Consider the following 24483-nt stretch of genomic DNA (forward strand, 5'->3'; position numbering starts at 1 on the left):
TATATTGAACCGACTTAAATGAGTTCAATGTAATAAAGCTTTTTTGCAAGTTTTATTGCACAAACAATGTGTCAGAAATAATCTCAATGAATTGCAAAGAAACTGTAGAGCCAGCAAACATTGCCACAATCCCTGCTTAGAAAACCTCTCTGTGCCATGCTTCAAATTTACGATAACAGTTAAATTAAGTAAAAGGGTTAAAATGCTGGAAGGCAATATTGAATATTCCATTGAAAATGCAGAGGGAGTTTGTCAATATTAATTTTCCTAAACCCAAAGGAGCATCCCAACTGGTGTGTCATTTATTCACAGGGCCTGAATCATGCACTCTGAAGCTAAATCGACCACCTCTGTTAGACCCCCAGGGTAAAGAGCTACAGCCACAACCTTTGACCCTTAAGAGCTTATCATATAAAAAACAAAAAAACAGTGTGTGCATCCCTGGCCAACCACATTTTGTAAACAAACACATATGGATTAAAATTTAAATACAATTTTTTTTTACAAATCAATATTGTATTTTTTAGGGCTTTCCGCATTGCCTGCAACAGAACTCAAGAGCACATCAAATGTCTTACCTTTTTTCTTCAAGAAGGCCTTTCTGGTGGACAAGGGGCTCTGACGTACTTTTGGGTTCTGTAGAAATTTTACAGCAGTGGTAATCTGGGAAGAGACAAATGTGATTTAATTCCTCTTAATGAGATAAAGTGAGAGGAAGAAGATAACATCTGCAGGAAAGTGAGCTTTTAACAGTACAAACAACAGTCTAGACCTTCTTTAAGAAAAAAGGTTCGTTATAAATCCAGACTAAAAACATAAATGGATTCCATTTGATAGTTGCTTCTAAGCCCCCACACCCAGCTGTGAGGAGAAAGACCACCTGACCACTTTCCAGCTAAATGTGGGGAATGACCAAATCAGCAGTTATAAAATTAGCCCATCAAGAGTGCTGAACAAATGGAGTATGGAGCTTAATTTGCTATTACCCTCTTAAAGACAAACTTCCATTCTTAAGTGCGCAGTGGAAGAAAATCTATACTTAATGCAGAGGTGATCATTTGTATCTAATAACTTGAGAATCCGAGGCTGAAAACTTCTGTAATTCTTCCAGTTAAAAACCTGCCATGATCAAATCACCCAGCCTGAATGTTGTAATGACTTGAAACGTTAATGCACTAGAACGTTAAATAGCATCAGAACATCAGTAGTTTTAAGTGCACTGCATTCATCGATTCTATTATGTTTTCCTTCGAGATGCACCTTAATTTTCCACCCCAGTATGCATTTCCAAGAATTGGAGGGAGAGAAAAAAATCTTCCTCAAATGGCATTAAAACATAAATTTGAAGTGGGCGCCATGAAGTGGCGCCTTCTGAAATAGATAAATATGTAAGAACACAGAGAAAGGGGAAACACACTGGAGGGGAGGTTTAGATGACTTATTATCGCACCTGTGGTCCCTGTGATTCAATTGTAAAAGTCATCCCTCTAATAGGTTGAAAGGTTTTGATTACTCTTCTTTTCTCTTAGTGTTGAAAGATACAAAGTGATTGAGCGCCCTGCCAGTGGTAATTCGTTTTGGGTAATGCATTGCATATACTATGAACCTGTTTCAATCCAAAAGAATTACAGTTTAAACTTGTACAAAGGGTAGGTGTGGCAGAGCGGCTGCATAAAGAGCTAGATTTCTGTGACAAACACTCAGTACAGTAGAGGATCACAGCGCAGGCAACTTTACGGAACTTATGAAAATATGTTCGACTTTTCTTTAGAAGACTATGAATAAACTCAAAAGCAACTTAAGAACACTTGTATTCTACCTAGGTACACACATGAATATACCATGCAGCTCCATCAGATTTATACCAATTTGTTAAGCTACTTTTAGATAAATGCAGTAATGCAACTTCAACAGTGCATTTTATCAAATTTTCATCCCAAGAGATGCTGGCACAATTTATTTAGACACTAATCTACCATTTTACTGTGACACTTCCGTGACCTTCATGTACACATGGGTTACGCAAGGGATATGGAATTTCCTGCATCCCTACATGCTGAGGACTCAATAAAGTCAGTCACCTGGAACCTTCACTGTGACAAGCAGATTAAACCATTTCCATGGTGAACCCCCAACTCATGTTCTGGGCCAAAAGATGCAGTCAAAAAACAGAAAATACCCCTTTGATAACAAGACAAAATCATCCTGCTCTTGGCAAAGCTCTTACTGTTCAAGTAAGTGAGTCAACGAGACAACTTGTGGTAAAGGCAGAAACCAGAGATAAATACAGTGAAATCTAATATTCTAATATTTATTCCAGTAAATAACGGTGTGATGTAGGCCCTGGGAGAGGTAATGACCTAATAGAGGAAGAATATGCTGAATGAGCAAACCTTGTTTACATTCTCTTAAAATTCTAACAGCACAACATTGACAGGAAAATTGTGTCAATTTTAATAGGCGTAAGTATGACATCTAAGTAAGCACCGCAGCTAGCTCAGCGGCAATCTAATGAGGCAAATGTCCATTTGGTTAAAACTGTAGTGGTAGATCTTCAGGGAGAGGAAAAGTGCACTTCTTAGCAGATGACATAGATGCTTTGCACAAGTTCAACCCAGACATCTCAATCAATTATAACCACATTGCACAGATTTCAGTCTTGTCTTGTTATTGACTTATGGATCATTGCAGTTATAGTGTTGGGTAGCACACAGTGCTTTTAGGGGGTTGAGATGGGTAACAATACAAGGCACATTTAGGTCTGCAGTGTAAATAACTAAAATAAATAATGTTGTGAATGTCTTCCTTTTGAAAAACTAGCAAATTTTTCAGTTAGACAATTAGACTCTTTTGTAAAGCTTTTTGTAAAACTTTAACTGCTAATGCACCAAAGTGCTCCATGTTAAGAGCAATAATCTTTACAAACCAGATAACCAATAAAGTGTCCGGTAAAGCCGAAAAAGAGGCAAAAACTCAATCATAGGAAGAGATAACATTAACCAACCCACTTAAAGAGAGGGAAGTTGATGAACGGACAAGATTACAGGAATGTTATTGAGTTTGAATTGGACAAGACTTCGCACTGCACTTGTCTAAAAATTACAATTGTAATTCTGTGGATTAGGAGAAATGAGGATAAAATCCAATTATGTTCGAACCACATGGTTGGACGCCTGAGGGAATTCATGTAACCAGTTGTATATTTTTGCTCTAGCTAGTAACAGCACTTAACAATAATACCTATTAATATTATGCAGCTGTGCATTATGGAGTTTTATGATAGGAGCAGTTGGGAAATTCAGCAACAAACTGTATGTCTTACAATTGGTGCTCTTGGCTGGTTTCAGTAGCTTATTTCAAGTTGTAGTAAGTTTCAGTATTTGAAATAAACTGCAGAACAACATTTGAACCACAACAGATTTAAAAGATGCCTCACAAGAAATTATTCATTACTTTTCATAATGTTGGAAGCCACATATAAATCATATTAAGGCCAATCTATCTAAATCAATTGCAATACCTATAAAATCCACGCTCATTGTACACATTGTATTGGTCCTTCATACTGCCATACATTACTTACTGTTCAGAAGTATGGAAAGACACTTACAAAATAAAAACACTGAACATATATTCCTCCTTCAAAAAAGGGTAAAAAGAGAAACACTTATAGAGCACCAACTAATCCACTTTTCAAACAAGCACTACAATTGAAAGATATTATTGACTTTAAAACTGCACAAATCATGTACAAAGTAAATAATCAACAGCTATCGGAGAGAATCCAAGGGTTGTTTCAAATAAGAGAGTGTAAACATTACTTAAGAGGAACTTATGTGTTTAAAAAGAAACTTATAGAACAAGAACAAATGCTAGACAGATTGATAGATAGATAGATAGATAGATAGATAGATCTATCTGCACCACTGACTGTATGGTTGCTGGGCTTGTTTACTTTATTTTACTTTTTTAACAAAATATAAAAGAAATAAACTAAAATAAATCTAATTCAAGACTCTTGTTTTAACTTGTCATTGTTTGGGCCAATCCAAGCCACCAGTTAACCAACTAAAAAATATATAAATTCCCATGCACTTAGCAAAACCGTAATCCATGTCATCTATTCCACAAAAAAGAATTTGGACACCTTTTGTCTGCAACAATGAAGACATTCAGAGGACATGATGGAACGAGAACTTGGGTGGGGGGGCTAAAAGGAAATCATTAGCAAGTATAGGATTCAGTCTCAGTGTGAATCAATTCATTCCAAATTGCCCCGGTCTGTACATTTGTGGAGAAGTGCCCCTGATATAATAACAGACTGATAGACACGAACAAAAATTGTGTTAGGCTGGTCTCAAATTTCCCCCCCAAACACACGTTTGGAGGACCAAAAGCGAGAGAAAGTGAGAGACGGCGAAAAATGAAGCTCTATATTAATTTGGTGCTTTCATGGATGACTTGCTATCAGGGGCAGCTGTCTTAAATGACTTAACCTAATACCTTTCTGATACCAGAGCCTTACCAAAAAGGAATGAAGTTTTAATGCAATTATTGGGTTTCCTTTAGTTGCCTGACTGCTTGATGTGGCCAGCAGTGCTTTTTTTAATTTTTTTAAAAGAGCAGCTTTAAATGCCCTTCTAACTGTGACATCTTTCCCGCCTTGATATGACCTTTAGCGGAGGAAATAAAGCCTCATGGGAGCAACAATAGGGAATTATTGACCCTGAGAGACATCAGGAAGTGAGGTGCAGACCAGACCATTTAGCTAACCTCCACATCCACTCTCATTCAGACACTGCATGAGTTTAAACAACTCTGCTGGAGCTGAACCATTCTGACAATGACTGTATAAAAGAAACTTTGAGTGTCTTCTTCTCTTTTAGCCATTGCTTCTCGGAGAAGCAACAATAGGAAGAAATTAAATGAACAACCACTAGTGAAACTCAACCTCAGTAAAATTGGATAAAGGACTACGGGTGACACATGGGCTGTTATTCTTCTGATAAACTTTGAGAAAACCTACTTTTAAACGTGTAACATGCAGCAAGTAGAAGGGTATGTACAGTGGTTTGGTTTTGTGTGTCTTATTCTCTTCTCTGAATGTGGTCAATCTTTATCGAATGATTGTAACTTTTGAAATTTAAAGATCAAAGTCCACATAGATGAAAAGGGGTCATGGAAAACTTCATTGACATTTGATTTGCAAAGGTTTAAAAATAACATACAGTGCTGTATCAGTGTCAGTGTTAGAGCCATGGGCAAGGCTACAATCATGACATCAAAAGCGCATTATGCAATTTTTGTAGCGGGGGGGTTGGTGGACGGAAATCAAGCTTTTTTTTCAAGTCCACTGTATGTACAGACCAAACTTTCCATTCAGCAGCATTTCTCTATCACAGCTCTGTCATCACAAACATGGAAAAGTTGAGTAGGTTCAGCGGTAAAAAACACAAGGGGTTAAAGTATATTTAACCCAGCGAGGACATCATCAAACTGGAAAAACTGTGCAGAGTACTGATGAATAGAGATAAAACAGCTTTTGGAGTTATATTAAGGTAATCAAGAAAAAAGAAAAGCCCGGTAGGCCTGCAGAATTCGGGGAAAAATGTGAATCACGATTTTTTTTTTTGCTTACAATGGATATCACACTTCTCTGCCACGATTTCTTCTCACGAAGTATAATGTTTATTGCACACATGAACCATGACAAAACAAAACAAATTGGCAGTACCAAACACATTTTTCTTGGCACCTATAGCACATTGCGCATCACCACAAGGCTGTAAACATAGAGGCTTCAATGAAGAGAAGGGAGAGCATTGCAGCGCTTGGGAGCGCTGTAAAACATTTTACACAGTTTATGTTTAAAACTAAAAGAAAGTAGTGTTGTGTTTGTGATGCAATCGGCTCGTAAACTTAAATGAGAATGAAAGTCGAAGGCAAAGTTGTTTAAAAATGAAATTGTGAACAGGGTGAATCAAGATCGCTATTTAATAGCGATTAATCGGGCAGCCCTATTGCCCGGTTCATTCCCACCTTCACACTTGGAAATGGAGAAAGCATTTTTTTTTTACTATGGTGTAAAATTGTATTTCAAAACTGTAGGCAAGTCCTGTATTTTACGATTCAATATGCTGGGTGTATGATGTCATTTGGTTGCTTCACTCCCTTCATATTGTAAATATAAATTATGATATTGCTTAAAACTAAGAAATAGGGTCAACAGGTGTCTTTTTATAAGGTTGTTGATTTAAAAAATATGAATTCATCCTCTTTCAAGATCTGGAAAAACAAGATAAAAAAACTAAAAACAAAGCCATTTTAGTGCAGCATTAACCAACAGTAGTTCATAATGCTAGCAGCAAAAAAGCATTTATTTTATTCTTGTAAGATCTAAACGTGAAGAGAAACATGTGGCATCCAGCCAATTCAAAACAAGCTTGAGAGATTCGGTTTAAAGCAGAGTCTGACATTTCTTAATGTGTAACTGTCAGTCGTGCTACGGGGGTTGCCCTTGCTAAACTAGCGAGACAGATGATGTTTAGATATGGACGTCCCCAGCGGGGCCCTGAGAGCCCAGAGAGCCTCAATGACTAAAGAGCAGCGACTCCGTCAGTGACACCTCACTTTCACCCACTTTGGACAAAAATACTTATATAGCCCACAAATTCCTTTTAATTCAGGTAAAAGGCCAAAACCATGAGTCTGGAGCTGCTCTGAGAGATGAGGGTCATCAGAGATTAACCCATGGCACTTTAGCAGTGGGGGAGCAATAGGGGAGTTGCAGCGGAGCACAACAAACTACTTAGCCACCACAAAACATTCCAGCCCCTTCTCAGCTGCAATCCAGTAATGGATACTTCCTCAGCTCCTCGATTGGTCAAAATGTTTTCATACAATAATTTAATTCAGAAACACATTTACAAAGCAGGAGTAATCAATTTTAATTAGTTGATTTTTTTTTTCATTCGCATAAAATTTAATGTACTGTGATCGATCTCCTTTGTTCTTTAATGCAGTGCCTCTTTCCTGTAATTCAAAGCTTTCCTTTTTCTTTTTTACAGTCACTGATGACATTCTGTGACAAGCAGTGCTCTTCGGTACGGGGATTGAGTGTTACTTAACACAAGAGGACTCCCAATCAAACTTTAGGCCAGTGGAATGTGCTCAATAATGTGGCTATTTTTTGGTTTTGGAAATGTGTTACCTATTGTATGAAAGGAAAAACAGAACTCAAACATATGAACTAATGTTTAGAATACAATGAAAACCAACACTGTGTGTAAACTAGGGTCATTGATCTTTGCTCTCTGACTTAAATGTTCTTAACATAAAAATCACATATTTGATTAAATCACAAAATAATTGTGTAAAATTTTTGAAATGCAAACTAAATCTGTAGTATGTATGCTGTGTTTGAGTTTATTACCAATCACGGTCAAATGACTAAAAATGCGCTTTTAAAGTGATTTACATGCGTTACCAAAAGTCTTGACACATAAAATATATGAAAATACTTTGCAGACTCATCATTGGGTGCTCCATTGAATTTCATAAAAAACATGACAAATTACACACTTTAATCATAATTTTATGAGATGTATCCACATCTTTAAAAAGGAACAAAAACTGCACTGAGGCCAAGAAAAACTGTTCAGACATTTACACTTTAGCCACAATAAACTGGTCTGAGGCTGAAAACAAGTAAGCTGAAATGGGAGAAGCTACAGTAAAAAAAACAACAACGACACAAAGGCTTTTCCTAAAACTGCCACCACTGTGTTGTCCTTCATATCATCAAGGCCCGCCAGCCTTTCACATTTAATTAGCTGATTGAGGCAAAACGCAAATGGCACCAGTGGCAAACAACGTGAAGCTTGTGTCCAAGCGACACACCACAGAAGTTGTGTTGTGGTGTCAGAAGAAGCGCTGCCTCCGTCACAAGCAACTTACAATGACAAGCCTATCCTCCTCTGTTGATCCAAACTGCTCCTCACACTCCGGCAGCACCCACCCAAAGACACATACGTGCATACCCTGCAATCCACACACAGCAACGCACCTTGAAGTGAACCACTGCACTAGGCAAATAAAGCAGGGAGCTATGGTGAAGTTGGCATCAGTTCTGTGTGCAGTCCTTTCATCCTGCCAAATTGACTAATAAAACTAGAATAGAGAGGCCGGTGATAATAGATTCTAATAAATTATACCTTCTTGGGTACACTATGCCACCGGATGAGAGTATGCTCACAAAGACAACCAGGCAGATTGTGACATTCCAGTGACATTATAATCTCGCGTCAACCCGTCTCCAGTCAATAGGCTGAATGCACTAATCGCGCGTCTTGGATCAGTAATTTCATGGGCTTTAAAGGGGGCGAGGAATTGGTGGCATGACCCTCCACACGGGGTGAGACCCCTCTTTCCTCAGCGAGTGCCCCAGAGAGAAATAGAGAAGAAGTATGGTGTTAAGGGAGACGCGTCAAGGCAGGAGGGGAGCCAGAGAAGATTAACATCGCCATCTATTGGTCAGGGGTGGTACGGGTGGAGTCAAAGGGGGGAGGAAAGCCTGGCAGTTTACCCTTGCGGCCTGTCTTTTCGAGACCTGAGACCTGTCAGAAACATTTAGAGACACTTGCCAAGAGAATGGGCCACACATCTACAGCGGCAGATTAGTCAAACTGAAATCACCGTCAAATGAGGGAAGCAACTTAGGGCAGTATGCTTGAGTTTGGTTTTGAAGAAAGAGAGCAGACAGAGTCTGTTCCTGATCACACTAAGTGACAAAGAAAAATGTTGGCTAATTCTCCTTTTCTGGAGGCTTCCAGCTGCCAGTAAGAATCTAACCTCGAGAGTAGGATAAGCATAAAAAGAGTGTGGTGCTGACAGCGTCAGAAGACACTCATCAGGGTCGCAGAAGTTGCAGTTCTCTTTCTTCTCATTTAACCCAATGCCAGAGAGGATACAAACACGACAGCTCGTCGGATCGAATGATTATTCTTCATTTCAACCTTTCTGAGACAGTGAGGCTACACGCTGGAGATTTCATTGGTTATGAAATGTCATAAAGTGGCAAAAGCATCTGTGACATTTAGTTTATGCCACATCTACAGTACATTATCCACCTTTTCTGAGAAGTTCAGACAGAATTTTCAGGTTTTGCAACATGTTTGCTTCATGCATTGTTAACAACCATACAGTATTGAACGCAACAATGATAATGAATTAGTACACCTTAAATCACAGATGTCACGCAACGTTAATATATTTATGTTCTTGCTTTGGATCTCTCTTTGGCTCTTACGATCTCAGATTATTAGATTTTTTTTTTTTTTAAATGTACAGTCTTCTTGAAAAAGGGGTCTTTTTGGAAGTATGTAAATATGTCTCCCAAAATGGGAAGATATAATCAGATCAAAACAGCAGAAAAAAATGAGTATTCAGAAAGGAATATTGCACATCATTCCTGCACAGCACCAATACTTTTTGTGACTATCTGACAATCAGAAGCAGTGGTCAAAGTTTTGGTGTCAACACCCATCTGAACTAAATCAATGTATGTGGTAACTGTGGAAAATACATGTTTTACCAGGCTCCTTTAAAAGAAAGAGGAGAGCAGACGACCCACAGCAAACCACTATAATGTCACATGGGGTGGCGTGTTACAGCAGAGGGGCTGAGTTGGCAAGCAGCTCAGAAGCAGACAAGCACCTGTTCTGACATTTTCTGTCGACCTTGACACAGAAAACACATGACAATGCCACTCTCTGCATTTCAAAAGTACAGGCTGTTTGACCAAGTCCCTTCACTTTCCCTTTTCTTGTCCCCCTGATACCTAAAACTACTTTCCTCACAGTACGGAAAGGAAGAAAACCATGACATAGTCCAATAGATGTGAGGAGGGACGGACAGAAGGCAAGTCACGTAGTGACCGTAAATAATAAGACAATAACAGGGAGACATATACAAAAATCTAATTCTGAGTCACATTTGGGGACAACCAAAGAGCATTTGTGCTTTCCACAGGATTGGAAGCCACCAATACCTCCCATAAACTCCAAAATGTCACAGTAAACACAATCTGTAAAGGGAAAAAGGCTCAACCTCTCTTCTATTTATTCTGTTCCTATCATCTCAATCTCACCCTTTCTTTTGAAGTTCATGACAGAGCTACAATGTATGCATCCATTTACTATTTTAATCAAAGAGAAAGCAAAATACTGCTGCCAGGAGAGCCTCACAGGAAAACAAATGCAATCTTCCAGTTAATCACAGCATTAACAAGAAGTCGACAGTCTTGACGCACATGCCAGGGAGCGGAGCCAGTCCAGGTGTTGGATAATTGTCAGTTGTGCAAGTGGCTACAGTTGCTTTTTTACTGTGCCAACCTCTGTTTCACTGCTGGTCTACACTTGTGCCCCACCTTAATGATAGCTTTTAAAGTCCTCTTTCTGCTGAAGACTGCATCCAGACACAAAGAAGTCTTGGCAAGGGTTTCTCCATGCTGACTGTAGTGGACTATAGATGAAGGCCTAGACGTACCGCTATAATCAGTGCCAAGTGAAGTGTAGCTCAAGTTTAAAGAAGCATGAGGAGCGTCTAATTTCAATGAAAGGCCAAAAAACACATCCTAGAATTAGAATTATTATTATTAGAAACACATCACAGTAGACCGAAAAACAACTTACCAAGACAGAAACTTGTCAGAAATGATTCTCGTGTTTCTTTAATTCAGGAATGAAACTTTGCAAGTGAGGATAACATTGTTCTGAGAAGAGGGGATGAACTGTAAATCAGGCTCAACTTTTCATTTAAAAATTAAATGAAAACTTTACAGTTTAGTGTTAATGTATCTCTGTTTTACACATCGTAACTTAGGCTAATTAGAGTGCAATATTTTCACTTAAGTACACTTTTTGCAGGTTTTATGATACATTTATCTCACTTTTTTGTATTCTGCCACTTTCATTTTAGCCTGAAGAGTAGCCCACTATCTCTTTTTGTCAGATTCTCCAGATAAAGCTCCAATCTCAGGGTGCCACACACAGAGAAACTCTGAAATCCCATTAGCATTTTGCTTTCATTATTTTTAATCAAACCCAGAAAACTGACGCATATTAATTAATATCCATTACCAGTTTTTTGCCCCCCTCCCAGGGAAGACATTGAGGGGGGAGGGAAAAGAAGCAATTAACTTAACAAAATAAAAAAAATGTTTTAGAAATCCCTGATAAATGTCATGTAAGGACCCATCTAAATGTAAGAAGTGTAATACATTCTTGCTGTCATATTCCATTAAACTGCTATTACAGTCTTGATAGAACTATTAGTCACTACATTATTAATAACATTAATGTATTTACATTTTTGGTGTACATGCCTGCTTTCATGCAATAATTTATGAACCATACTTCAGATATGTTATAAAGTTCCCATCTAGGCTCTTTTGTGTTTATTATTGATTGTGAAAACAGTCAAAATTCCAAGTCAAATCCCCCTCGTCCCTTCCTCCTCCCCCCTTAATGTATTGGAGTGGGCTGTTTACATTAAAGGACTGGAATAAAGTGCATTTACATCTGAAGCATAACTTCATAATTTACATTCCAACATTTATTAGAGGTGACAAACGAGCATTTGGTCCACTTGTGCTTTTCCACAATGCAGCACTCATTCAATCCATATAAATTACAGCTGGGCTAGGGAGTGCAAGAGCAAATTATTTTATTATATTTATGCATGTATGACTCTATAGGGGGTTACTAAGATCAACAGGGAATTACTTGATTAGGCCAACTGTGGTTAACAAAGAAAGAAATATGAGACTGAGGATTGGGCCAATCATATTTTATCATTGTTTAAAAATGTTTGGCCTCAATTCAAAAAAATTTAAAATACACAGTTGTTAGTGTAAAAGCTAAGATTGTTGTGTCGATAAAACGAGTAAACTGCAGACTCTGTTTTAGCTACATTTTACAATAGATTATTGTGAATTGTATACCTTATAAAGAGCTCTTTTAAGTATTGCTGTTCCAATAGCTTACGCTGAGCTAGAACTAATATTATTCAATTAAAAGGAACTTGCCTAAAAGGCAGTATTATATTACATAATTAGACAGGGCAGCATTTTCAGAAGTGTAGTTACAAATGCACTGAGGGGATCCCAGCATTTGAACAAATATCTGGCGCTGTAGGGGAGCTTGCCGACAAATTAACAGCTAATAGCTTGCTGGGAAGCCAGATAAAAGAGAAAAAACATTCCCCAAAGTGTCAATTACAAATAATTTTTCCTCTGATTTCCCACACTTGTGAAGGCGTGATGTGCTAAAACACATTTTGCAAAAACGGCATGTTGTTCGTTTATTTCTTGTTTTATTTTTTGCAGAAATAATTAAGCAGCGGCAGCAGGATTGTTTAGGATAGCTTTGGAAGCATAAGCATATGGCTCCCTTGTGAGAACACTTGCTGGTCAGAGAGGAGAGAGACGGACGGACGGGTGCAGCATTCAATCAAATTCGTGTTCATTAAAATCAGAGGACATCACAAAAATTAGTAAGATGCTGACAAATCAAAGGGTCTCAGCACCTGAATTACCATAGTCATTTACTTATTAAAGCCAGGATGCTTCCTGTCAATCAAGAGCCATCACATTTTCCATTTACTGCGGAAAGCCAGCGTAATTGCTTCTCATACTAATCAACACAACTTGTGTAATTATGCCTTGAAAGTGACATTGGAGGCTGAGAGCGATGTGAGCAGTCTTGACAGCGGAGACATCTCAGATTCATCGGGAGATTTCCAGCCTCGCTACGAGGAGACAAGCCACTCTCAGACCAAGTTACTCACTCGAGCAGTTTACAACCATAAACACAAAGAAAAGACGATAAATCAAGCTGAAGTAATTACAAAGCAGAATAGAGAGTATAAAGGAAGCTGAACTCAATAAGGCCACTTTCCCAAGTATATTGAGGCAAAATGACTAAGCTGTAATTAAACTGGTGTCGTATTTCTATCATTTCTTAAGTAAACATATTATGACAGTTCACTAAATTGTGGGAGAATAGGAAATTACAGCTCTGCTACCATGCTGTTTACATTAATGTACTTGCTGAGACGAAAAACCCTACAAATAAAGCCCTAAGTATTCATTAAAGTTTATTGAATTCGGCTTAATCACAGACTTTACATGTGTCTCCAGAATGAACTTTGGGTAAAACTAGCTTTAACATTCCTCTGAGCATTGGAAAACTATCCAAACCATATTCCCAGGCTGCATCTGTCACTAGTCACACTGCGGCCCAGCCAGTAAGGTCAGAGCGAGGTCAAATTACTGCAACAAACCAAGAGCCACGGGCCACGACATGAAACAATATCTACATAAAATATGCGTATTATTGACATACACGAAAACAGATACTTCATACACCATGAATTTTACAGTAAATTAAAGGATTTTCAATGATCTCATCAAAATACAAAGATAAAGTTGCTATTGTTGGGGTTGGCAATGCAGATCTAGTCCGGCTTAGCACATGAGACAGGAACCACAAACTAAATAAAATGTTTACAATGTATTGGACTCATCTGTGCTCATCATTTTCAAAGAGATGGGAGGAACCAATAGAAAAAAAAGTCACCAACATCAAAAAGAAGTCAACTGATAACTCTGGCATTCTCTGAGGGTAGTAAGCGTGATGATTTCATCTGCAAAGATGAGAGATTTATGCCTTGTAAAAAAAAAAAGTTCAAACAAGAGAAAAACCAAAAACTCTCGTCTGTGTCATTCCTCACTCATGACCTCCAAACTTTAGCACATGTTGAAGACAAAGTAAAGAAATGCTCTAATTTACTGACATAAAAAAGGGGCTTTTACAGGAAAAGCTTGTGTGATTCACCCTTTGCGTTCAACTCTAATGAGTCAAAAAGTGTGACCTGCACTTAAACAAGAAGTCACAGCCAGAAGCTGTAAACTCATTTTCCCCATCTGAGCCAGCAACGTCGGCAAGACCTGGAAGATGTGCTCCGAGCATGCACGATAAATCTGACGTGAAATCATAATCATAAAAGCAATTAGCTGACCCTGCGCCACTCGTCCTTGGACATGACAGTGAGAATTCACACAGAGTCCTCTAAGGAGGCTAGCTGCCGGGTTGGGCGAGGAGGGGAAAAAGTGCAACACAGCAATAATAAAATGGAGGGCTCTTCCTGTATCATTAACCACTGAAACAAACAGCGCATGATGCACAATGAGTGTTGCACTGAGAAACAGAGAATTGAGCTTTTATGCTTTTCAAAGAGAAAACTCCACCACGACCACTGAAACAGTGTGCAGATGTTTCACTATTGTCGTGGAAAATAAAATACAATTGATGTCACGTCATCAGCATATCCTACATCCCTCTGCATGAGCCCACACTGTGAAACAGAGTTTTCAGATAACTAATATAATTCATCAGATAATTAAAAATAAGTTTACTTATTTGAAATTAAACATAAGAGTATGAAGATGAATGCTTTCCACACTTGCCTTTGTTCTGCAGAGCGTGTAGCATGTTTACAGTCAATGTGACAGGATACTGAATATATTGACTGCGAGATGACAGGTGATCAGATTTATTTCACTTTTCTCTTTCAAGGAGTGTGTTAGAATCTGAAAAGGCTCTCTTCCCACACCCTCACAGGCGTACACATAGTTTCTCGCCATCACTTCCCACCGAGTAATTACAGCGAGGCCGAACTAGTGGCTGCCACCTAGTGACCGTCTTCTCCAATAATCATGAAATATTTCTATGGCTCGCGCCCCCACTCGGACCATAACTCGCCTTTACTGCAGACAGCTCCAATAAAGGATTACAATTACAATTAAAGTAATGAGCAAAGAGGAAAAAAGGAAAATCTCAGAGAAGGTTCCCTTGACTAACTAAATGGTAGCCCAGTTTCTTGACAGAAAGGCGTAACCATACCAGACTCATTACCAGCTCCCATTTCTTAGGCTGCCCCAATAATTAATTTGGGCGTGTTGAAACCTGTAGTCCTCAAAAATTAAAATAATGGTTTTGAAAGTGATAAATGTTAAATGAATTGAAATATGAATAATCAAATAAGAGATTACCTTCTTGTTAGTTTTGTTACTTGATGGGGAAAGCTTAAAACGGTTAAAATGACTTAAACTGTATTTTTAGTTTTTTTAAATTGTATAAAACACAATTACACACGCACACACACACACACACACACACACACACACACAAACACAAAATAGATTGGTGTTTAAGGGACATACATTTCCACCAACATGTTTCATGTAGGAAGTCATTAAGGTCAAAAAAACAGTTTTGAACAGTCCCACAAGTAACCTCTGACTGTGTTAAATTTGTGTTACACCCCTGCGTAAGTGAAAAAGAAAAAAATCTCTTTTTAGAGCTAACATATGAGCAACATCTGTCTGCCTGCGACTTATGGGGCTCAACAGAAAAGCCGTCAGGGAGAGAGGGAGGTGAACTGAGGGGAGAAAGAGCCACACAAAAACAATAGCAGCGGTGGTGCCTTCATGTCGCTGGCTGGACTGATAACTGTTGCCATTTCCTCTGCCAACCTGCCAGGTCCCTCAAAACTCTTTTTACCCCCCCCCCCCCCTCTATAGTGTGATGGCTATTGCAGAGAGGCTACGGAAATTTGGAGACTGCTGAGCCAAAACAGATCACTTCAAAGCGGCTTATTTAACGCTTGCTAAATTTTTCAGCACAGTCGCTTAATATCCTAGGGAAGGGGAGCTTTTGAAGTTGCTGTGAGACCGGGGATGTTCTTCGTACAGTTCTTTTCCCCTCCCATTACCCCCCCTCCCTATGCGGTACTAAAACCCCCAAACCTAAATACATACACAGACTAAGTTAACACTACGTATGCCCACATGCACACACACAGGTGTGCAAATGGTACAGATGCACCTCCTGCACACATAAACCACACGCTTACATACTGTGATTTTTCAGTTTGCTGTAAGTAAAGGACATGCCTAATTTTGCAATTCTCTTCGCAATGAATTTTTCAAGTAATCTTACTTTTTTTTTCTTTTCAATCTAAAGTTTAACTATAGCCAAGACATGGCCAAGCAGGTGGCCATTGTTATTTCACTCAGACAAGTCACTTAATGCAACTATAACGCAGTTTAAAGCTTAGTATCTGATGAGAAAAAATACATTTCATATTAATCCCTTACAATATATACACTACAATGTACTTTCTGGTTTCACCCAGTTTTTTCATCATGTGATCAAAGGGATTTGCCACAGCAGGGAGAGAGCACAAAGACTAGGGACACACCGGCAAGAGACTGGCGGGGGCAATGGGCATGGCAGCGATGAGTCGAAGGTGGGTGGGGGTTATAGACAGGGGAGAAGCGAGCCGGGGTTAGAGGCAACAGCAACGGCTGGCAACAACTGCTATACCAGTCAACCATGGAACGGACACACACACACACACACACACACACACACACACACACACACACACACACACACACACACACACACAGTCTCTCGCTCTCTCTCAACTGCAGGTCCAGACCTCCCCCTCTGGCCTAGATGGTGGCAAAGGCTGTGGCACCGGCCCCTGAGCTGGGCCCTCTTGCTACAGAGAGCCCACGCCGCACAGTGTGCCAGGGCCTGCTGATCTGGGCGAGGTGAGTCAGAACCTGTTAACATGACTGGTGTCCCCATCCTGACACACTGGCTTGTCTGACATGCACATGTGCACAGAAATGTTACACAAACGTGTACGCTCTCTCTCTCTCTCTCTCTCCCTCTGCCCTCCCAACCCTGCCAGCACTCCCTTTCCTCTCATCCAGATAAAATCCTTTCAGACATAAATTTCAATTATTCACCTCATCCAAATAATGCCATGTGACAAGAATTATCCCTACTGTAATAATCCACTTAACTGGGAAAGAGCAGCTCATCAAAAAGAGAAAGGAGAAAAGGGGTTGGAAGTGAGGGTGGTGGTGGTGCGGGGAGACTTGTCAACCAGTCTCGAATCAGGACCCTCATAACAAGAATTTCTTCCCTTTTTGAGAGGCAGACGCGCACTGGGATGATGAAATTGAAGTAAATTGAAAGAAAGCCTGGGAGAATGCTCCCACAATCAATAACCCCAGGATTAAATTAGCCTTGGCATGAAGGGATGATGGGGGGGGGGGGAGATGAAGAGTGAATGGTGGTGAATGACATTGAGACATGTAGGCTGAACAATACAGCACTCCTATAACCTGGATGTTGTGGCCATACAAGGACAGCAAGTGTACCTGGGATGTATTCCATCCAACTGAGCAAAAAAAGACAGTCCTGGCTATAATCGTTGTCATCACTTGAGCCAACCAATGTCTAATTAACACTTTGCTTCACACATTTTTTTTAAAAGTCAAATTTGTATTGTTATTAAAGGTTACTTGCTTTGTATGTATTCATAATTTAGATAATTTATGAGACTCCAGAGACCCTGAGTTAAAGGGGTAACAAAAACATTATTCATAGAGAATAATATTTTTTAAACTGAATATTCATAACTATACTAGTGTAATGCGTCAATGAAGCAATATTTACAGATGCAGTTATGGCTTTCTACTACATCTTCAAGAATGATGATAAAGCGATCCTTTCTTTTGTTTTTGCAGGCACAAAGAGGATTGTTGGCATGTTGTGTGTCAAGTTTGTTTAATTAGTATTTGTTTTCTATTGGTTACTGGTGAATATTGGCTAACTAATTCAAACATGTCCTGGTGATAACCCATTCTGAAAAACAATAGGCAAGACTTATGTGGTAAAACTGTAATGCTAAACATGATTAAAGCAAATATGAAACCATTGTGACGGCAAAAGTAGATCTTTCCTCCATGTTTTTTACTCTCTCAAGACAAGGAACATAAAGTACACTCTCATTATGGGCTTGGGGACATCAGTGTGGTGCTAAAGTGACTGACTGCTAATTGGAAGTCTTCAACACACATTCTCACTGGGGAATATGTAATATGATCTGATTAGCCAAGGAAAGTAGTTTGTTGATGAAAAGATTAAAAAAAAAACTTCTTTCAGTCACTAGATCATAAAAAACAAACCCACTGTTCCTCAACTATGCATCATCAATTGCCAAGAGTATGCTGATGTTAATTCTCTACAGACATTACAGCGGCTGATTTCACTGGCTAGCACACAATCAGAGCAAGGGGTCTGACCAGTGAAACCAGTTGCTTAAGTGTTTACAAACTTATGTTTTGTAGCATCGATAATACACAAGATTAATGGCATGCAGGATTTATGAATATTTGAAAATTAGCATGTATTAAAACTTTTTTTTCTTTGTTACATGAGACTAAATGAAAAGTGACTATCATTTAAACTAACCTGCTATATCTATCTAATATGCACTACATAAAATACTTGCATACTCCCAACGATTTAGTTATTCTAGTCCATATTGTCTTTATCAGTCAAGTCATTTTAATCCGGAGTCCTTACCAGTGCTTCTCTGGGGGGAGTTGCCGCTTCATCTCCAGGTGGAAGGCCAGGCTGAGAAAATAAATGAACACTTGTATTAGAGTGCCACCTACTGGAAGACAGAGGCTGTTGGTTTATTACAGCAAGGTTTAGATTGCAGCAGTGGTGGAAAGTAACTAACTACATTTTCTCTAGTACCGAAGGTCAATTTTGAAGTACTTGTGCGTTGTGTATTTCCCCTTTCTGCTACTTTTTACTTCTACTCTACTAAAATTCAGATAATAATATTGTACTCTTTAACCACACTACATTTATTTAATGCCATTACCAGCTACAATATTAAAATGATTTACTTCTTTTAAAATTTTAATTTTAATTAAAATAAAATTATGATAAACAATTTAATGGGCAATTTTGCATAATAGGTTCTTTTGGTACTTTAAGTAAACTATGATGTGAATATTTTTACATTTACTTAAGTAAAAGAGTAATACTACACCTTGTATGACTATATTTGTAAAAGTACTTGCAGATAGCAGTGAAATATGCAATGCGCAATCATCATTTGACGAACGCCTATCCATCTTACATATTAATACTGCTGAAATAAACAAAAGACCAACATCATATATTTGTCAGCTTCAAACCAAGTGTCAGTCTGGCAGGAGAGTAGAAGACGGTAACATCTCATTCATTAAAAACTTGGGCTGGGTTTAAAAATTGGATTTTTCGATTTAAATCAATTTTCATTTGAATGATCCAAAATCAAATCATAACATCAAAGAATTGGTCTATCAATTTTCAATGGAGTCCCTCTGTCACCTCAAGACATCTGAATGAAATGTCACTCAATGCTCACTGACTGTAGTTGGTAGAGAGCACTTTATTGTGTGTTCAGGTTCAACAAAAAGTATCATAATTTAACTGCTTTGGGGTCAGTTCTTAATGTTAACATTGACACTTCTAAGAATGCCGCAGGTTATAGGTAACTTTTTTACAGTTGTAGAATCTATTTTTATATCCAAGCTAAATTGGTTTTGTAACTGAAATGTTCCTAACCTAATTGATATTCAATCAAAACTAAAATCTAATCAGGAATCAAATCTATGCTGAACCTTGTGAATCAGAATCGAATCGATTCGAATAATTGTTGAGGATATCCAGTCCTATTAACAACTGCATAACAACATAATTTGCTGAATGCACCAACATTCTAGTTATGTAAATATAAGAAGAATACAGTAAAAACGTCTGTCCAATTTAATATAAAGTAGTAAAGAAAGTAGAAAGACAGAATCATACATGTGCATAATAGGGTCTAGATATGTTTTTGGACAGATACCTGTGCTTATGCCCCTTGTTGATTAATTTATAACGAAGTATTTGTTGTGTAAATGTCAGCCTGCATGATTACAATCATGGGTTTGGTCAACATAAAATATATCTTTGGACGATTCTGTTTTAAACTATGCACATTTGATTGTGGATAACACAGTATATGTGCTTACTGAAATTAAAAGCATTGTAGCTATATGTGTAAAGCTGTCCCTGGCTACGTGTATGAGCCATAACTTTATATAACATGCGTTTTCTCGGAATGATCTATGCTTCTCAGCAATGTCAACACAGTGTTAGCAAAGAGCCGAGTCCAATCCACTGGGCTTGTTTGGCTTACAGTAATCTTTTTTTCACCCCAATGCAGCTTTATTAAAGTTTTACAAAATCCAAGTTATATCTACGAACATTTGGTCATGGAAAATAGCTAGCCAGCCGACTCAGTCCCTTCTTGTCCACTTGTCAACACAAACCTGAGAGGCAACTTTTGAAGCGTTGCAGCAGCTAGCTAGCATGCTAACTAGCAACTATGCTAACCTTCGCTAGCAGAACAGTTAAAGGTTATTCAGGAAAATTAAGGCATTCAGGGATCACGGCATCTAAACCCATTATAAGACTCCATTTTCGTATCTGGACATTAAGAGGTAAATATTGCATGTATGGAGACCTGTGTGGAAGGGTCAGGTTGGTCGGTGGATGCCATCTTCCTATCCCTCGTTTGCTTACAGGCTGCTCGAGGGAGCCACGCTCGATTGCTTTTTCGGAAGGCTATCAACACAGACTTGAGTACACATCTGTAGAATTCACATTTGGCCAGGAGCCCCTGGTGTGTTTACAAGCAAGCAAACCAGAATTGATACAAATCTTAATAATAATTAAAAAAAAAACTTACACAGAATCACAATCATCTTAATTAGCCAAATACTGTGTAACGTTGATAAAATTAAACTAAAATGTAAACACATAATTAGTAGAATTATATTTGGACACGGAGCTCCTCTATGATGGTCCAAATATTAATAATGCAGGAACTGCCCTTTAAGATGCCTATAGTTTCAGGACACATTGAATTTTTTACACATATTTGTAATAAATTGAAACAACAGAAAAAAACAGAGAAACTGGGGGCATCAGGTCTCCCTGGAGCATTTTTCTACTCCAGCTTTGACTCGCAGTCTGACTTCAAGACAATCCTGTCAATCTAGGCCAGTATGACTGATATAGTCCTATAAAAACTACAAAGATAATGGAACATTAATCTTTATAATTGCCACCAAGTGAAACATTAAAAGAAGTGCAATTAACTACTGTGACCATAATGTCTTGTGGAAAGACAATGCTGTCTTTATATTTCCCCAGAGAAGTTGACAGACACATTTCAAGTAAGACTCCATTAAAGAGAGAGGATATGTCAAATATCACTCCATATTTATTATATAGTGCACTACATTTACTGTCACCATTGCATTTAAGAGTTTAAAGTATGTGTGTACTGTAGATGTATCTATAGAGCACTAAATAAGTAAACAACAGAATGAAAAAAGTACAGTAACTGACTTATACAATACTTTCTGCTAACAATGCCACAATGCATTTTTCTTAATTCCTCCTTTGTTTGATTTCTAAAGAAACACGACAATGTATAAAAGGCTCCATTACCTTGTATCTCACGTTATGGCCCTGTAGCAGCAGTGCGGTTAAGTTTAATTACTGTTAAATAGCATTTTAGTTAGCAATAATTAGCCTGTGCCTATGTTATCTCCTTACATATGCAAGATTTGATTGATGATGAATGATTGAGATTTCTCTTGGCACAGTTATCAGAAGACTTACAACTTTTCAGATAGGTTGCTCACATCACATCTATGTCGTCAAGCTCAGTTTGAGGCTGTGCAGTAGCTCAGCCCTCACAGGAAAAGTGCTGCTAATTAACTTCACTTGTCTCCGTCGAAGTCTAAGGTGTTGCTGTGTCCATTTCTGTCACTGTCTATGTAGACAGTACTGTGCATAGACTATAGTCTCTGGTATAGAGCTCAACAGTGAGGTTCTTGATGTGAAAATCACATTCACATTCTGAATTGAGGATTTGATTAATAGCCATAAGGTAGATTTACCACAAACTATGAGCTTGGGAAACAATGGTTTATGCTCCTGTAAACACCACAAGGGTGTATAACATCAACCTTGTCTTAAGAAAAACATGTTTTAATTCATTGTCATTGAGAAGTACACTAGGCTACCCACAATCCTAAAGCAACGTCTCTGATTTGTGGAGCTCACTGTTACCACAAAAATGTTTACCGCATGCACAAACCTGCAAACCTGCTAATGAGTTACTGCTACCCCTGAACTCTACTATTGTTATGTACCTGTGCCTCTTTTTTCCAATGATTTTTTCATTTGTGTTTGACAAATCCAATGTTTTTATAGTCCTGATTCAGCTTGTAGTTAGTGTGCTTAGTTGCAAAATATAAAGGTAAAACTCTTATATAAAGAGATTTACTCTTCATATAAGGATTTTCTGAAACGTTGATGGAGTATGTGAATGAATGGGGAATTCACTTCCAGAACCCTAGACGTGGTGTGCAGCCACTATTGACTGCTTTGGCTCGTTGCTGTAAACAAATACAAGTAGTTGGGGGAGCTACATTTTTCTGGATAAAAGGCACTATAACATTTGTAATTTAAATGAGTTGTTTTACATTAAAGGTTATACTGGTTTAATCAAATTGGCTTTAAATTTATCAAATTGCTTGACAATTTATAATTCAAATTTTTATTTTCAAATTCATGCATTTTCATCACCTCCATATTTATCAATACATATAGGAGTCCGAAGACACAACATAACCTTTTTTTTCACATTACAAAAATACGTGCCACAATTGGGGCAGAGGGGGCCCAGGTTTATTATTACCCCCCACCATCTATATGGCCTATAATCCCTGTGTGTGTGGTTATTAGAAACTCTATGTAAGATTTGTAAATATTATATGTATAGCATTTGATCTGGATCATAAGATCCATTACATTAACAGATCATACAGGTTCTGCAACTGCAGTTACAGTCACAGCACTGGAATATACAAACAAAATAATAAAAAATTGTAAGTGTGTGTACTGTTGAGCTGTAAGCCCCTTTGGTGGTTTTGACATGGGTTGAATAAATCAAACCAAACAAAGCTCTAGTCTGTAGTTCTAGTCTGTCCAGTTTTAAGTCAGGTGTGTCCAGTAATCAACAGGGATTTACTGTTTGAAATTATAGCAATACAATCAACAGTAGTAATAAAACAAGGTACTGAGGTCACATTCATCTTGGTTCCTGTTGCTGGCATTATAGGTAATGAGAGAGTGGACAATCTATAGCCACACAAGCACAGACATCCCTTCTAAACATTTCAAAATCGGTGGGGTAAGAAAAGCAATAAAGAGTGCAACAGCACAAAGGGGATAAGGGGAAGACAGGGAAATTGAACAGAAGAGGTAAAGTAGAAGGACACAGTAATCTGACTGACAAACTTCACAATAGGGAAGCATCCAACCATTCTGTGAGCATTGTCAGCATGTGCTTGTTAGTTGCGGGAAATTCAGAAAGGAAGGATATAATGGAAGAAATGAAAAGATGACGGTTAACAGGAGCAGGGTAAAAGAGCATTGGAGTAAAAATAATCTAACTTCAGAAGATGGCAGTAATGCAACACTAAGGATGCAAGCTGCCGTTAAACTTCAAAGAAGAAGAACATGCCACGTAGACGCTAGAATGTACCCATGGAATGATTCATCCAAAGAATGCATGACTGTTCCGAACAACAACACAGGCATACTGCGCAAGCGTCAACACACAAATGGTTATTTGACTGTCTCTGTTTGAACCCTGCTACAACCAGAAGCAGATGCAGAATGTGAAAGATGGGTGGGCCCGAATGAGGTGGGCCTGAATATGGGGGTCCTGATATCAAAGCAGAAAATATGAGGCTTTCTTTAAAAGGTTCCATGACATGGTGATCTTTGGATGCTTTTATATAGGCCTAAATTGTCCCCTAATCCTGTATCTGAAGTCTCTTTCTCTATTCAGCCACTAGAGCCAGTCCCACAACGGGCCTTCCTTAGTATGTGCCTTTTCTGAGTCTGTAACTTTTGAGGAGGAGAGGGGGGGGCATAGGTGAAGACTGGGGGAGTGGCATTGGAAAACTGCCACTTTGCTTGTTTGAAAGCCATGACGTCTGTCTCTCATGGGTGGGCCAAATTCTGTCGGCGGGCAAAGCAGGGAAAGGGGAGGTAACCTTGCCCCTTATGAGGTTATAAGGGGCAAGGTTTCAGATCGGCCCATCTGAGCTTTCATTTTCTCAAAAGGCAAAGTAGGATACCCAGGGCTCGGTTTACACCTATTGCTATTTCTAGCCATTTGGGGACCAAAGGCAGGCTGAGGGAACGCATATTTATGTTAAAAAACCTCATAAAGTGAAATGGTCATGCCATGGGATCTTTAAAAAAAGAAGCTGTTGTTGCTGAGAAATATTCATTCTTCCAGACCCCAGTGTGCTGGACCAGTGGTGTAGTCTAATGTATTGTAGTGGGTGATATCTGGGAACCATGACCAGAAATGACCAGAAACTGCACACATGACAATTCCAATAATTTTAGATTAAATGCAGCTTTA

At 38.6% G+C, this 24483-nt stretch overlaps 1 protein-coding gene across 1 annotated transcript in view; it reads right to left on the reverse strand.

Moving 5' to 3' along the window:
* pex14 (peroxisomal biogenesis factor 14) overlaps nucleotides 1–20604 on the reverse strand; it is a 43302-nt gene extending 22698 nt beyond the window's left edge. The window contains exons 1-3 of the mRNA XM_034877635.1: nucleotides 20491–20604; nucleotides 18510–18560; nucleotides 579–663 (exon numbers count right to left, since the gene is read on the reverse strand). Of these exons, the coding sequence (XP_034733526.1) occupies nucleotides 579–663; nucleotides 18510–18560; nucleotides 20491–20526 (172 nt within the window). The 5' untranslated portion in view covers nucleotides 20527–20604. The remainder of the gene's footprint in view (nucleotides 1–578; nucleotides 664–18509; nucleotides 18561–20490) is intronic.
* Nucleotides 20605–24483: the final 3879 nt, after the last annotated feature.

Source organism: Etheostoma cragini, chromosome 7, assembly GCF_013103735.1.
Source record: "Etheostoma cragini isolate CJK2018 chromosome 7, CSU_Ecrag_1.0, whole genome shotgun sequence".
Taxonomy (NCBI): domain Eukaryota; kingdom Metazoa; phylum Chordata; class Actinopteri; order Perciformes; family Percidae; genus Etheostoma; species Etheostoma cragini.